The 14,225-nt window shown below is 47.6% G+C and overlaps 2 protein-coding genes across 11 annotated transcripts in view; one reads left to right on the top strand and one right to left on the bottom strand.

Moving 5' to 3' along the window:
* Window positions 1–14,225, bottom strand: part of ZBTB25 (zinc finger and BTB domain containing 25) — a 63,659-nt gene that overhangs the window by 18,985 nt on the left and 30,449 nt on the right. Inside the window, exon 1 of one of the 8 annotated variants that reach the window (XM_017892416.1) lies at window positions 7,534–8,652. The exons of 3 other annotated variants lie outside the window; for them this stretch is intronic. Coding sequence is in view for 1 of the 5 variants with exons in the window: in XM_017892409.1 (XP_017747898.1) it covers window positions 5,981–6,525 (545 nt within the window). In the remaining 4 variants the exon portion in view is untranslated. 4 more of the 8 variants (XM_017892413.1, XM_017892409.1, XM_017892414.1 and 1 more) reach the window with 4 other exon arrangements.
* ZBTB1 (zinc finger and BTB domain containing 1) overlaps window positions 6,824–14,225 on the top strand; it is a 28,886-nt gene continuing 21,484 nt past the window's right edge. The window contains exons 1-2 of one of the 3 annotated variants that reach the window (XM_017892406.1): window positions 8,836–8,946; window positions 9,869–9,951. The gene's annotated coding sequence lies outside the window, so the exon portion shown is untranslated. Of the gene's footprint in view, window positions 7,274–8,835; window positions 8,947–9,868; window positions 9,952–14,225 lie in introns of those variants that run through there. The other 2 variants (XM_017892407.1, XM_017892405.1) reach the window with 2 other exon arrangements.

The raw sequence follows: 14,225 nt of genomic DNA, 5'->3' as shown, positions 1-14,225 counted from the left end.
CTTCCCGGCCCCGACCCAGTTTTGACACTGTAAACCCCCCCTTTTGTGCGAGAAGCCCCTTTCTTTGCGTTTTGGGGGGGGCAAAATTTTTTTTTTTTTTTTTTTTTTTTTTTTTTAAGACAGAGTGTCGCTCTGTCACCCAGGCTGGAGTACAGCGGCACGATCTCAGCTCAATGTAACTCAATTTAACCTCCGCCTCCTGGATTCAAGTGCTTCTCTCTGCCTCAGCCTCCCGAGTAGCTGGGACTACAGGCGCCCACCACCACATCTGGCTAGTTTTGTATTTTGTGGAGACGGGGTTTTGCCACGTTGGCCAGGCTGGTCTCGAACTCCTGACCTCAGGTGATCCACCTGCCTTGGTCTCCCAAAGTGCTGGGATTACAGGCGTGGGCCACTGTTCTCGGCCAGATTCTTTTTTTAAAAAGCTTCCCAGGTGATTCTAACGTTACACCTCAGTTAAGAACCACTGCCTCAAAGGAACAGGGGACCAAGGAAACCCAAGAAATTATTTCACACTCTACAATCACAGTGATATTTAAGAGACTATTAAAAAAACCTTCTGGCCGGGCGCGGTGGCTCAAGCCTGTAATCCCAGCACTTTGAGAGGCTGAGATGGGCGGATCACGAGGTCAGAAGATGGAGACCATCCTGGCTAACAGTGAAACCCCGTCTCTACTAAAAAAATACAAAAAACTAGCGGGGCGAGGTGGCGGGCGCCTGTAGTCCCAGCTACTCGGGAGGCGGAGCTTGCAGTGAGCTGAGATCCGGCCACTGCACTCCAGCCTGGGCGACAGAGCAAGACTCCGTCTCAAAAAAAAAAAAACAAAAAACCTTCTTTACTTTCTAGATTGTAGTAACTCTGGATTAGTTCAAACTAAGATAGAACAACTTTATACTAGTCTCTATAAACAAACAATTCCTTAAGAGCATTCAAAGTGTGAAAATTATGTTGACTACATCAAATGAACAAATATCAACAACTGTAATTCTAATTGTAACCTTAAAATATTGGCCAGATTGGCCAGGCGCGGTGGCTCACGTCTGTAATCCCAGCACTTTGGGAGGCCGAGGCGGGCAGATAACGAGGTCAGGAAATCAAGACCATCCTGGCTAACGCAGTGAAATCCCAATTCTACTAAAAATATTTTAAAAAGTAGCCAGGCATGGTGGCGGGCACCTGTAGTCCCAGCTACTCGGGAGGCTGAGGCAGGAGAATGGCATGAACCCACGAGGCGGAGCTTGCAGTGAGCCGAGATCGTACCACTGCACTCCAGCCTGGGCCACAGTGAGACTCTGCCTCCAAAAAAAAAAACTGGCCAGATTAAGAAACAAAAGTGCTCCATGGCCGGGCACAGTGGCTCACTCCCAGCACTTTGAGAGGCTGAGGCAGGTGGATTATCTGAGGTCGGGAGTTCAAGACCAGCCTGACCAACATGAAGAAACCCCGTCCTACTAAAAATACAAAATTAGCCAGGCGTGGTGGCACATGCCTGTAATCCCACTGCTCGGGAGGCTGAGGTGGGAGAATCGCTTGAACCCAGGAGGCGGAGGTTGCGGTGAGCCGAGATCACACCACTGCACTCCACTCTGGGCAACAAAAGTGAAACTCCGTCTCAAAAAAAAAAAAAAAAAAAAGAAAAGAAAAAAAAGAAACAAAAGTGCTCCTAAACTGGCAGGATGGGCATGGGTGGGGAGGTAGAAGAACACACTATTTTCAGATTTCTTTTCAAATAGTACTTAGGAAAAAGAAATATTTACTCTCTTACTTCATTACACCTAGATTGGATTTTATAACATCTAAAAGTGATATAGAAATTCCAAATCTGAAAATACTGTTTGAGTAAAATCTGCTATAATTCCAGACATCTGCTTATTAAGATATACTGAGAATGTTAGCAAAGAGGGTATGAAGTGGAGGTGGTAGATGATACAGGAAGAGTAGTTATGCTCTAGAAACCTTTAACAGAACTGGGAAACGTTAGTTTGGCGCCTCCTGCCTGTTGGCAGACATAGGCAACCTACAAGCATTTCTAACTCCCGTCTAACCAACATGACATTGTAGGATGCCTGATAAAGCCAAGCACACAAGAAAACTAACAACAGTGAGCACAAATTGTTAACAGACCTTAAAAAAAAATCAGAACCCGGAGAAAGAAAGGAAAAGATTCTTCTTAGTCCATTAAAGACAGACCAAATGTCTAAAAGAAAAAATAAGTTACTCAAAGGACAGGAGAAAGCTGGAAAATTACAATGCTAGTACAGACCTAGAATACAGTACAGACAAGAGTAACTAAAACTTCTGGATACAGGTAAACCAATACTTCCTTCTCAATGGAACTGTACTCCCATGAACGCATTACTCAAGTGGGCTAATAAAACCCTTTGCTTAAAGTGCCTGGAGATTTCAGGAAAAACAAAACATCCATGCATGACTGATTTGTAACCAGAGAAGAAACGAATTAGAAAAATATCAAAAATAACTGAAAACTCTTAAGTACTTTTTCTCCCAATAAAGCACACACACACACACAAAAAAGAGAAAATTCCTGTTAGCAAAGGGAAAGTAGAAGTGTAAATAAATGCCTGTAATCCCAGCACTTTAGGAGGCCGAGGAGGGCGGATCACCTGAGGTCAGAGTTCAAGACCAGCCTGGCCAATATGGTGAAATTCTGTCTACTAAACATACAAAAATTAGTTGGGCATGGCGGCAAACACCTGTAATCCCAGCTACTTGGGAGGCTGAGGCAGAATAACTGCCAATAAGGGGGAAAACTCAAATGTCCATGGATAATCAAATGGATAAAGAAAATATGGGCCAAGCACAGTGGCTCACACCTGTAATCCCAGCACTTTGGGAGGCCCAGGTGGGCGGATCACTTGAGGTCAGGAGTTCAAGACCAGCCTGGCCAACATGGCCAAACCCCATCTCTACTAAAAATACAAAAATTAGCCAGGTGTGGTGGCAGGTGCCTATAATCCCAGCTACTTGGGAGGCTGAGGCTAGAGAATAGCTTGAACGCAGGAGGCAGAGGCAGCAGTGAGCCGAAATTACGCCACTGTACTCCAGCCTCTCCAGAGGTAGACTCTGTCTAAAATAAATAAATACATAAACCAGAAGTATAAATAAATTTAATCAATAATCCTGAAACTGGTGTTTGCTTCAAACACTTTCTTCTTCCTCCTCTATCCCTAAGCAGGTTCAAATGGCAGTATCTTTCCTTTCTTAAGGAGAATAATACTATTCTGGTTATTTTCAAAACCTGTTATTATAATAAATACTATATGCAAGGCCTTGTGCTAAGTGCTTACATACATTATCTCTTAAAATCCTCACTGTGATGACTAATGTATTATTTTCATTTCCATTTTACAAATGAGGAAAAATCCTATGCTTAGGACACACAATCAACAAATGGTATAAAGCGGAGATAACAAGCCAGGTCTGTCTCCATAGCCTGTGCTAATAAACTGGAGCAGTATTTTCTTAGCTTTCTCTCCTTAAATGACTGAAGTTCACATGCTATTTGGAATAAATATGCAGAAAAGGGGCACAGGAAGTGGTGTAGAAAGAAGCACTTTATAACTTATCAAGATAAGAGCACCTGCACTGCTTTTTTAAAACAAGGAAAACCGTGCAATAACATAAAACCCCAANGCTGGAGTGCAGTGGCCGGATCTCAGCTCACTGCAACCTCCGCCTCCCGGGTTCACGCCATTCTCCCGCCTCAGCCTCCTGAGTAGCTGGGACCACAGGCGCCCGCCACCTCGCCCGGCTAATTTTTTGTATTTTTAGTAGAGACGGGGTTTCGCCGTGTTAGCCAGGATGGTCTCGATCTCCTGACCTCGTGATCCGCCCGTCTCGGCCTCCCAAAGTACTGGGATTACAGGCTTGAGCCACCGCGCCTGGCCAAAACCCCCAACTCTTTTCTGGCTCTATTATTGCTAAAACGGACAAGTTGGTCAGGCACCACCTACGGACCATAGTAAATAAATCACTTTGGTTCAGTGGTGGGGAGGGCATTATGCAACACTTCCCAGCACAGCCCTGGCTAGGATATTTTACGGCCAAGGCACTTGGGCCCCTCCTCCCCAGCTAGACAGCCTGGCTCCTTCACATTCCCCTCAGGAGATAGGGTGGAAGCTCACAGCTCCACTTTGTAAGGCATAGAGGGCAGCTGAAAGTCCTGCTTGGCCTCTCTGGGCAACCACAGGCGCCAATAAATCAGCCACAGGCGATTCTCTCATTCCCTTCCTGGCTGAAGCAGGAGCAAGACATAATGCAAAAGAGCACTGATTGGACTTGAGAAATAAGCGATCTAGGCTTAAATTCTACTGCAAATGACTATATCACCACAGCCCAGGTAATGGCCTGTTTCCTCAGGCTTCTAACATGAAGACAGTACCATCTCCTTTTTGGTAAAGATACAAAGTTCATCTATGAAAGCAGCTAGTATGATACCTTGCCCACTGCAAGTATTCAGTAAACAGCGGCCAACTTGAGCAGAATCCATCTCTACTACATGCAAATAAGACATTCAAGGTAGGACTGGACAAAAAAGGTGTAGCAGGTTATGTGGGTTCCTCTCTGCTTTCTTCCTGACCATACCTTGGTATTTCATTGATTGCCAGCTCTCAGAACTAATCTATTCCATGTCGTATCCCATCAGTGTTCTATTCCCTGTTAAGGAGCTGATGTCCGGTAACGGATTCATGATTTACCCTTAACTAAAATATATGAAGATTGTTAAAGAAGACTTTGATGCCTTAACATAAGGAAGCAACCAATGCTGCAAATAATGGTTATTCTTGAAGAGAACAGCAATGAAATTTTCAGGGGTGGCTGAGGGGTGAAGTCTTTTAGTTCCAAAAATACACCATAGGCGGCCTACCTCACCTAGAAATACTATCAAACCCACACAATGGCGATGCCTGATTTCTCCATAATCTGAATCAAGCCAAGTATAATGACCTCCGCCGGATACATTCTCTACAGGTGAGTGGGGTAAACTGGCACTGCGGTCCTGGCATGGTGGAGAGTGCAATCACCAAGGTATCTGGAGCCTTGGAGTCTTAGCTATCAAGAGGTGTAGCTAGCTCCAGTTACATCACGCTCTTTAGGCCTGGTGTCTTCTCTGTGATGATCAACAGATTTTCTGTAAGGCACCGCTCAGCTCTAAAATTTGAGATTCCAAAGTGTACTCTGCACACTTGACAGTATCTTGTGAGAGGATCAACAGCTCTGCCAGACGAACTTGAGTCTCAAGAGAAAGAATGCCAAATTTAATCCCTTGGGGAGACCCGGGCGCTGACTGTTGAAACATGCTAGGTGCTGTCAGGTTCCAGGTACTACGCTGTGCTATGCGCTGCCTCCGCAACTGATAACACCTGACTACTCTAAATAATGAGTGCCAGAGAAGGCAGTGATGGGTCAAGCTTCAAAAAGAAAAACCGGATTTGCTTAGAACAAGATAAACATAATTTGAAGATAGAAAATAAATTATGAGGGCGGGGGGGAAGTCTTCTTGCCCTAGAAACTAGGCAATCACAAGCTGGGAGTGGAAACACTAGCCGCAGCGTCCTCGCAGCATCTGGAAAGTCGCCCGCTCGTAAGAGAGGTGGGCGCCACCCGGGGGAGGCCGCAGGCCTATTGGGATTTCCTGCTAGGGGTCGCACCCGGACCCGCAGCAGGGACGGCTCCGCACCTTCGCGGCACCCCGTGTGCCACCCTGAATCAGGCCCCGGCGGCCGCTCCTAGGAGCAGCAAAGGGTGGTTCTGGGTATTGTCGGCCCAGCGCTCACTCGCGGATGTATTTTCCTCCTGTGCCCTGCCTGACACCTCAATGGGACCAAAAACACCCCTCTCCCCAGCTACTTGCATCTGTCCCGCGACCGGTGCAGCTGCAGGCCGCCGCCCTGGGCGGCTCGCGGCTGGAGGGACTGAGACCCGGGCAGCCCACAAGGGCTGGGCCGCATCGCTTACCCAGATGCCCCCGCGGCGGCAAGCCGACTCCTCCGTGCAGGAGGGGCGGGCTCCCAAGCCGCGCACAGCAAGCGGTGGAGCCGGCTCACGCACCCCGCGGCTGGCTCTCGCGCGGCTTCCCGCGCCGGCAGCCCGCGATGGCCCCACGTGACCGCGTGTCTGGTAGCAGGGGAACGAGGGGCGCCAGGGCCAGGGTGTGCGTGCGCGCGTGCGTGCGTACGTGCGCACGTGCGCGCCCTCCCGCCCGCAGCCGGGCTGGGGTCGGCCCGCGCTCTGAGCGCTGCCGCTACAATTCGCAGTCGTGACTCTGTAGGCGGAAGCACAGGGACGAGCCGAGCGTCACAGGCTCCCCACAAACAACCGCGTGACCCCGGGACTTTCCCCAGGGTGTGCAAAAGCACAGGCACCCCCTCAGTTCTGGGGTGAAGGTGGGGGTGGGGAAGGATGCGCCCGCGTGTTCGCTGGGGAAGGGATGAGGGCGCGGGGCCAGGGAGGCCGAGCCGCGGGAGCCTGGGTGGAGAGGCTGACTGGGCGAGGTGGGGCATGGCGAGGGAAGTGACTCAGGGCCAGAGGCGGACAGGCCCACGGAAGGTGGGGTGGGGGGAGCGCGGGGACTAGACGACCCTGAACCGACGGGACAGAGCGAGGTTGCCGAAGCACTCGAGGCGGGCCGCGAGGGACGGCCCAGCTGCTGGGCCCAACGGGGCAGGGGTCTGACATCTGGACAGAGTGGGAAAACAGCCGCGCATCCTGCCCTGGGGAGTCGGGAGGAGCCCCGTCACATCCAGCTGTGCAAACAGGAGGAGGAGGAGGTCCCAAGCCTACCCTTGAGAGAGGGGCGAGAGGGGTGGTCAAGCCGCCGCTGCCGCGACGGCCCCCGCGGTGCGGGTTGCGCCAGCCTCCTCGGAGCCCGACGCAGAAACTTGTTGCAACAAACAGGCGACCGCGGGTGCCCCTAGCAGCCAGCGGCAGAGTGGGTGGGCGGGCGAGAGGGAGGGGAAGGCTGGCGGACGCCGCAGCGAACTGGTGGGCAGACCCGGAGTCGCCGCGTAAGCGGGGCCGGCTCAGTGCGGTGCGGCAGGCGCGGCTGTGCGGCAGCGGAAGTCCTTTGTTGCAGCACAGTCCCTGGCAGAGCCAGAGCCTCTCCGCGCAGCCCAACCCGAGCGCCGAGCGCCGCGCGCCGCCGCCACTGCCACTGCAGCTCGCGGCCCCTTCGCCTCCGCCCGCCTTTGCCGTGGCTGATTTGCCTTAAACTCCCTAAAATCTCCGCAGCTCTGGTTCCTGCTGCGGCCGGTAAGTATTTGCCAGTTGTGGGGCTATTTGCGCAACTTTGGCCCGGGCCGGAGGGCGACGGGCCGCGGGCCTGGCGGAGTGCGGGGCCAGAGCGGCGCCGACCCGTGCGGGGAGCCGGAGCGCGGCGGACGCGTTGCAAGGACCCGGTGACGGGCGGCTGCCAGGCCGCCTGCTTGTTGCCGGCGCGTCAGGTCCCGGGCGTGCGGCCTCCCTGAGTCGGAGGCAAAGCCCTTACGGAGACTAGTTCCCAAATTAGTTACCTTCTTTTCTTTCTTTCTCTGCCTTTATTTTTTTCGAGGGGGGAGGGGAGGTGTAGACGGGAGGCGGGAGAACCCGGTTGATTGACGTGCCTGGAGCCCGCTTCTCTCAACTTACAGCTGCGGCTCCGCGGCGGGTGGGAGGGGAAGTGTCCCGGAGCCCGAGGCTGCAGACTTGGGCGCGCTCCGAGGGAGGAGGCGTAAGAGCCGTGCAAATTCTTGCTACGCTGTTTCCCACCCCCTCTCGCAGGCACACACGCTTTTTGTTCAGTAAAAAGTGGAAGGTCTGAGTTGGGGAATTTTAAGTGGAAAAGATCTGTTTCCTGGGAAGGAAGTGATTTCGCTTGCAGCGGTGGGCGCTTACTAGAAGTTCGGTAAATATGTTGGATGCAGATCGGGAGTCGTTTACTACTAAACTATGTAGGCAAGGTCTGAGCTCAGCCACCCCACCCAGTCTCCCTTTCTACCTAAGCAACGCGTGTACATGATCTGAAGGGTTGACATGACATTTTCTAAATTGGGCGCATCAGGAAGAGGTTGATGAAAATCCTTGACGTTTTCCGGGGATAGGACATTTGTATGTGTGTGATAATGTTCTTAAATCGAGTTTCAGTGTGGCGGTGCACGCAGATCCTTCATTGGTGTTAGTGTATTTCCATACGGTATGTATCACTAGAAGAACAGTGTTCCCTTTGACACTCGAACCCAAGGAATGGCCCGAGGCTTTTTGAGGCAACCTAGGATCAGTGTCTTGAGTTGAAGTTGGAGGCACTCTGAAGCAGATTTGGTGAAGGATGCAGTTCTCGTAATCTACAGAGCAATCAGTCTTCTTTGAAACGGAGAAATTAGATTCCATGAACTGTTATCAGTGCAAATAGATATGATGTGGAGAAACGGGGAAAATTGAGTACAAAAAGATGAGGCTTGAATGATGGCTGGCCATCATTTGCTCAGAACCTCAAAACTTTGCTTTTGAATCACTTGCTGGATATCTAATAAAGTCTCAATAATAACTGGATGACTTTGGGAGCTACAAAGGGGCTTACTCCTCTTAAAGAAACAGGAAACTGGGCCGGGCGCAGTGGCGCACGCCTGTAATCCCAAATGCTGAGGCGGGTGGATCACCCGAGGTCAGGAGTTCAAGACCAGCCTGGCCAACATGGCGAAACCCCATTTCTCCTAAAAGTACAAAATTTAGCCTGGCGTGGTGGCGGGTGCCTGTAATCCCAGCTACTGAGAAGGCGGATGCAGGAGAATCGCTTGAACCCGGGAGGCGGAGGTTGCAGTGAGTGGAGATCGCGCCACTGCACTCCAGCCTGGGCAACAAGAGTGAGACTCCCTCTCCAAAAAACAAACAACAACAGCAACAAAAACCAGGAAACTGAAGCATAGTGGAGGTGAAATGGTTTTACAAAGGTTAGTAAACACAACGTCTACAGTAGAGCCTTCAGTTAACCTCTTACATTCATTTTATGAGCAGGCTTTCTCCATTAATACCACATTTTCATGGTATTGAATAACTCGGGTTGAGCAGTCTTTCCTGAAGCCTTTCTATTCTTCCCACTCCTAATATGATGGCCTACTTTTTTGGTTTTTTTGTGGGGAAAGGACTGGTGTATCATTGTCAGAGAAAAGAGAAACCATATTTAACCAGGGCCTTAGCAGGGCATGAGCACAGTCACAGCCACTTGCTCTTGACCTTGTGCTTTGATCTCACTTTAACACTTCTAAATTTTTGTACTGCTTCCTCATTCTCTTTTGCCAGGCTCTGGGGAAGATATAGTTCATGGACCTTTTTAAGAGTATCTCGTTTTATTTGTAGCATCATTTCCCTTTCTAATGTGCAGGAGAAAAGAAGTACCTGCTTTCAGACTTGCCCTCTAGTCGGGAAAAGCACTAAGCCTTTGCTCTTCACCTTCTGGTGCAAAGGGGAGGTAACTGTTGGTACAGAAATACAGAAAAATTCCCGTAGATTTTTGTTAATAAGCTGCAATCTGTTGTCTTCCCAAAAAATTGAGATATATTTGAGAAACATCTTCTTGAGAGGTCACTTTGGTCTCTACAGAATGTTTTCTCCTGACATTTTCTTCCGTGCTAGTATGTCATGCTAAAATGGTGAAATTGTTTTTTCGCATATTCTTATGTGAACCAAATTAAGGGTTATTCATGTCTTTTTTCTCAAAATGTAAGTAATTTTTTATTATAAAATCCATGCTCTTTGTAAAAATTCAGCCTGTATTGAAGTACATAAAATACAAAAATGAAAGTCATTTTGACTCCCACTCCCCAGAGATAATCACTGTGTACAGTCAATTCCTTGTTTAAAACCTGATTACAGCTGTGCTGCTGTGTGTGCCTCACTCTGCCTGGGGATGGCCTGTGGTGATTCATGGACTCATGTTCTCTATTCACATTACTCAGGTTGGTAAGAATTGCCAAGTAAAGGAAAGGGGAGTGTTTTGCATTGGGCTGATTTAAAATTATTTGATTAAGTAACTGGGCTGCTATTTTAGGTTTGTCCTTATTAAATATTTACCGTATCATGGTGGGCTATTTTTCATACTATGTTTATGGTAATGGTGTTGCCCAGCCTCTGATGGATTGATTTACAGCAGCCAAACACATCAAAAGCAAACCCTCAGCTTTATAGTTTCATAATTTATAATTAGGAAGGAGTAGGTATACTTGCCATGAAGACCATTGCCAGTATATCCCTATGCTGATATACGATGGGGTCCTCTTGATCAGCACCAAAGATTGCATGCTGAACATATGGAAAGGAAATTAGAAGAAAGAAGGGTCAATGACTGCTGTTTTCAGATGTGGCATGGAAGAGACTGATATTGGGGAGGAAGCGGCAGGGACTCACTCCTTAGATGTGTATTTAAGAATGAACTGTGAAGAGGCCGGGTGCGGTGGCTCAAGCCTGTAATCCCAGCACTTTGGGAGGCCGAGACGGGCGGATCACAAGGTCAGGAGATCGAGACCATCCTGGCTAACATGGTGAAACCCTGTCTCTACTAAAAATACAAAAAAAAAAAAAAAAAAACTAGCTGGGCTAGGTGGCGGGCGCCTATAGTCCCAGCTACTTGGGAGGCTGAGGCAGGAGAATGGCGTAAACCCAGGAGGCGGAGCTTGCAGTGAGCTGAGATCGGGCCACTGCACTCCAGCCTGGGCGACAAAAGGAGACTCCGCCTAAAAAAAAAAAAAAAAAGAATGAACTGTGAAGAAGTTGATGATGATCTAAAAACAGAGCCCCAAAATAGTACATAGAAAGTTAATTACAACATCGGTTATTTGAGGCTGTTGGGGACATGGGTGGTTTTTATACTACTCTGTCTTTGAATTTAAAATGTTTTCAAAATAAAATGTGAAGATGAAAGAATTATTAACCAGATTTTCTTTTGTCTATATGAGATGCATGCAGTCCTTTTTAGAGATAACTGAAGAGCTCCATCCCCACTTTGAAGTATTAGAAGAGGCATGCTCTGGTGAACAGTGGGGAGTTAGCAGATGGAAGGGGATTTAGGGAAGGGACAGGACCTTCTTCCTGCAAGATGGGGCAGTGAGAGAATGATGAGAGCTTTTAGATTCGTGAAAAAGGTGACTCAGGGAGGCTTAGAATGTTCCAAAGGGGCACTTCAGCTAATAGTCATATTTAGAAGAGTGTTGTCTGGTTTACACAAACTGAAACTTAGGGCTTTGAATCAAGAGTCTCAGCTTCTACTTAGAAGATAAGCAGTTTCGGGGAAGTCAACCACTGAACCTGTTTCATTTACAAAATGAGGATAATAAAAATACCTATCTCAGGGTGGTTGTGAGATCAGTTGTATTAATATATGGGAAAATGCTTTGTAAATTTTCAACCACTGTATAAAAGTTGCCATGATTGAAATAAACAAAAAATTGATAAGCAAAATAAAACTTCTGTGTTTAAACATGTATTCATTCAAAAACTCATCAAATATCAACTAAATGTCAGACATTTAGTAATGAATGAGATACTGCCCTGGTGTCAAGGAGCTTACAGTAAAGCAGGGGAGCCAGATAATTGCAATACCTGCCTTAAGTGTGGTAATAGAGCATCACAGTTTGGATGATGCATTATTGGTACCATATAGTTGTATGTATAGGCTGTTTTGGCAGCACAGAAGAGAGGCATCTGCCTCACCCTAAGATCAGAAAAAACTTCCCAAAGAGGCCAGGCACAATGACTGTCCCCTGTAATCCCAGCACCTTGGGAGGCCTAGGCAGGTGGATTGTTTGATCTCAGGAGTTTGAGACCAGCGTGGCCAACATGGCGAAACCCTGTCTCTACAAACAACACAAAAGTTAGCTGGGCGTGGTGCTAACTCCCAGCTATTCGAGAGACTGAGGTGGGAGAAACGCTTGAGCCTGGGAGGCAGGGGTTGCAGTGAGCCGAAATTGCCCCATTGCACTCCAGCCTGGATGACAGAGCCAGACCCTGTCTCAAAAAAAAAAAGAAAAGAAAAGAAAAAAAACTTCCCAAACAGGGTGAGCTAGACATTGAAAAGGTTCTAAGGAAAGGAACAGCATGTGTGAAATGGCAAGGCTTTTGGGGTATTAGGTTATTTGGGATGAGGGGGAATCTTAAGGCTTAAAAATAAGAGTTAAGTTTCTTAGAATGAACATACATTTTATGATACTTTTTATTGGTTTCATTTTGTTGAAGTTTAATTATATGATTGTGATGTTTTCAGGATTTTGGTTTGAATTAAAACTGGCGTCACAAAATTGGAAACAATACAATTTTTTAAAAAATGTGTAGGATCTGGCTGGGCGTGGTGGCTCACGCCTATAATCCTAGCACTTTGGGAGGCTGAGACAGGCGGATCACAAGGTCAGGAGATCGAGACCAACCTGGCCAGCATGGTGAAACTCCCGTCTCTACTAAAAATACAGAAAAAAATTAGCCAGGTGTGGTCATGGTGGTGGGCGCCTGTAGTCCCCAGCTGCTCGGGAGGCTGAGGCAGGAGAATGGTGTGAACCCGGGAAGCGGAGCTTGCAGTGAACTGAGATTGCGCCACTGCACTCCAGCCTAGGCGACAGAGCAAGACTTCGTCTGAAGAAAAAAAAAATGTATAGAATCTGCCCAAAGAAGGAAACTGGGTAATCCCTCCCATCATCATAGAGCTGCCTCACCAGTTATTCGTTAAGTAACATTTACTGAATACTTAATATTCCAGAGAAATGAAAAAGCCAAAATCCTTGTCTCAAAGTTGTTCACAATCTCGTGGGGGAGACCAACACATAATTATAACCAATTCTTATTTAGCATTTACTCCATGAGAGATACTACTTAACAATAACTCTTAAGAGTTAGAAAGGATTACCATCCCTTCTTAGATGACAGAAGTGAAGCACAAATTGACTAAGCAACCTACTCAAGGTCACACAATAAGTGGCAGAGCCAGAATTTGAACCCAGGCAGTCTGGTTAGTTTGTGCTTTAATGCCTACTTTATGTAGCTGTTCTGATTATTAAAATACAGTGTAAAAAGTGCAAAATAAAGAAATAATACACGAGATCAAAACCTAAAATAGTGGGAGAGGAAGGTGTTACAAAGGCTTTCTACAGGAGTTGATAAACTGATTTTTAAATGATACGTGGGAGGTTCAGACCCAAAGAACTTATCGGTATGAGTAAAACTGGAGGGGAGGTAAGAAATTCATGAAGTATGCTGGATGTGTGTGGAGGAGGGTGAAGGTGGTGACAAGCAGTTTTATGTTGCTTGAACATGAAGTTTGGAAGCAGGCACTAGCTAAACATATAAGACTAGATGGGTGGGCATGGGGGGCTTTGTATGCCTCAATAATGATTTTATACTTTAGCCTGAGGATATGTGAGGGGAACCATGGTAGAATAGTGTGATATGATTTTTCTTCTTCATGAATCATCTTGAAAACGGCATTGCTCTTGGAAGGAAAAAATTACCTGAGAGTGAAGGATTTGAGGGACTGGTTGAGGAGCCTATTTTAATAACTCAGGAGTGATAATAAAGGCCTTACGAGAACAGGAAAGATAGGGATGGAGTAGATGGGCATATTTGAGAAATATTTAATGGGAAAATTGGCAACACTTAATGGTTGATTATGAGGGAGAGGTTCTAGGTAGCTCCCAAGTAGTCTAGGTGATTGGTACATAGTGGTGGCAGCTGAGACAGAATATGGGGGAGGGGCATTTTAAAGTGAGTTCCAGACAAAATCTGATTCCACAGAATTAGTACATTCAAATAGAAGTCCTACAAAACGGCCGGGCGCGGTGGCTCAAGCCTGTAATCCCAGTACTTTGGGAGGCCGAGACGGGCGGATCACAAGGTCAGGAGATGGAGACCATCCTGGCTAATAACGGTGAAACCCCGTCTCTACTAAAGAATACAAAAATCTAGCCGGGCGACGAGGCGGGCGCCTGTAGTCCCAGCTACTTGGGAGGCGGAGGCAGGAGAATGGCGTAAACTTGGAAGGCGGAGCTTGCAGTGAGCTGAGATCCGGCCACCGCACTCCAGCCTGAGCGACAGAGCCAGACTTCGTCACACATACCAAAAAAAAAAAAAAGTTTGGGAGTCTTTAGTAAAATTTAAACTCTGCATACAACATAACCCACCTATTCTAATCCTAATTCTAACTTGATGCACACTTGGATTTTAGTGCAAATGTGCTACCAGAAAGGGGTCC

This window comes from Rhinopithecus bieti, unplaced genomic scaffold (genome assembly GCF_001698545.2).
Source record: "Rhinopithecus bieti isolate Rb0 unplaced genomic scaffold, ASM169854v2 scaffold_20892, whole genome shotgun sequence".
In the NCBI taxonomy this organism is placed as follows: Eukaryota; Metazoa; Chordata; class Mammalia; order Primates; family Cercopithecidae; genus Rhinopithecus; species Rhinopithecus bieti.
Note: the sequence above shows the minus strand (reverse complement) of the source record. Positions and strands in the feature narration are given on the sequence as shown.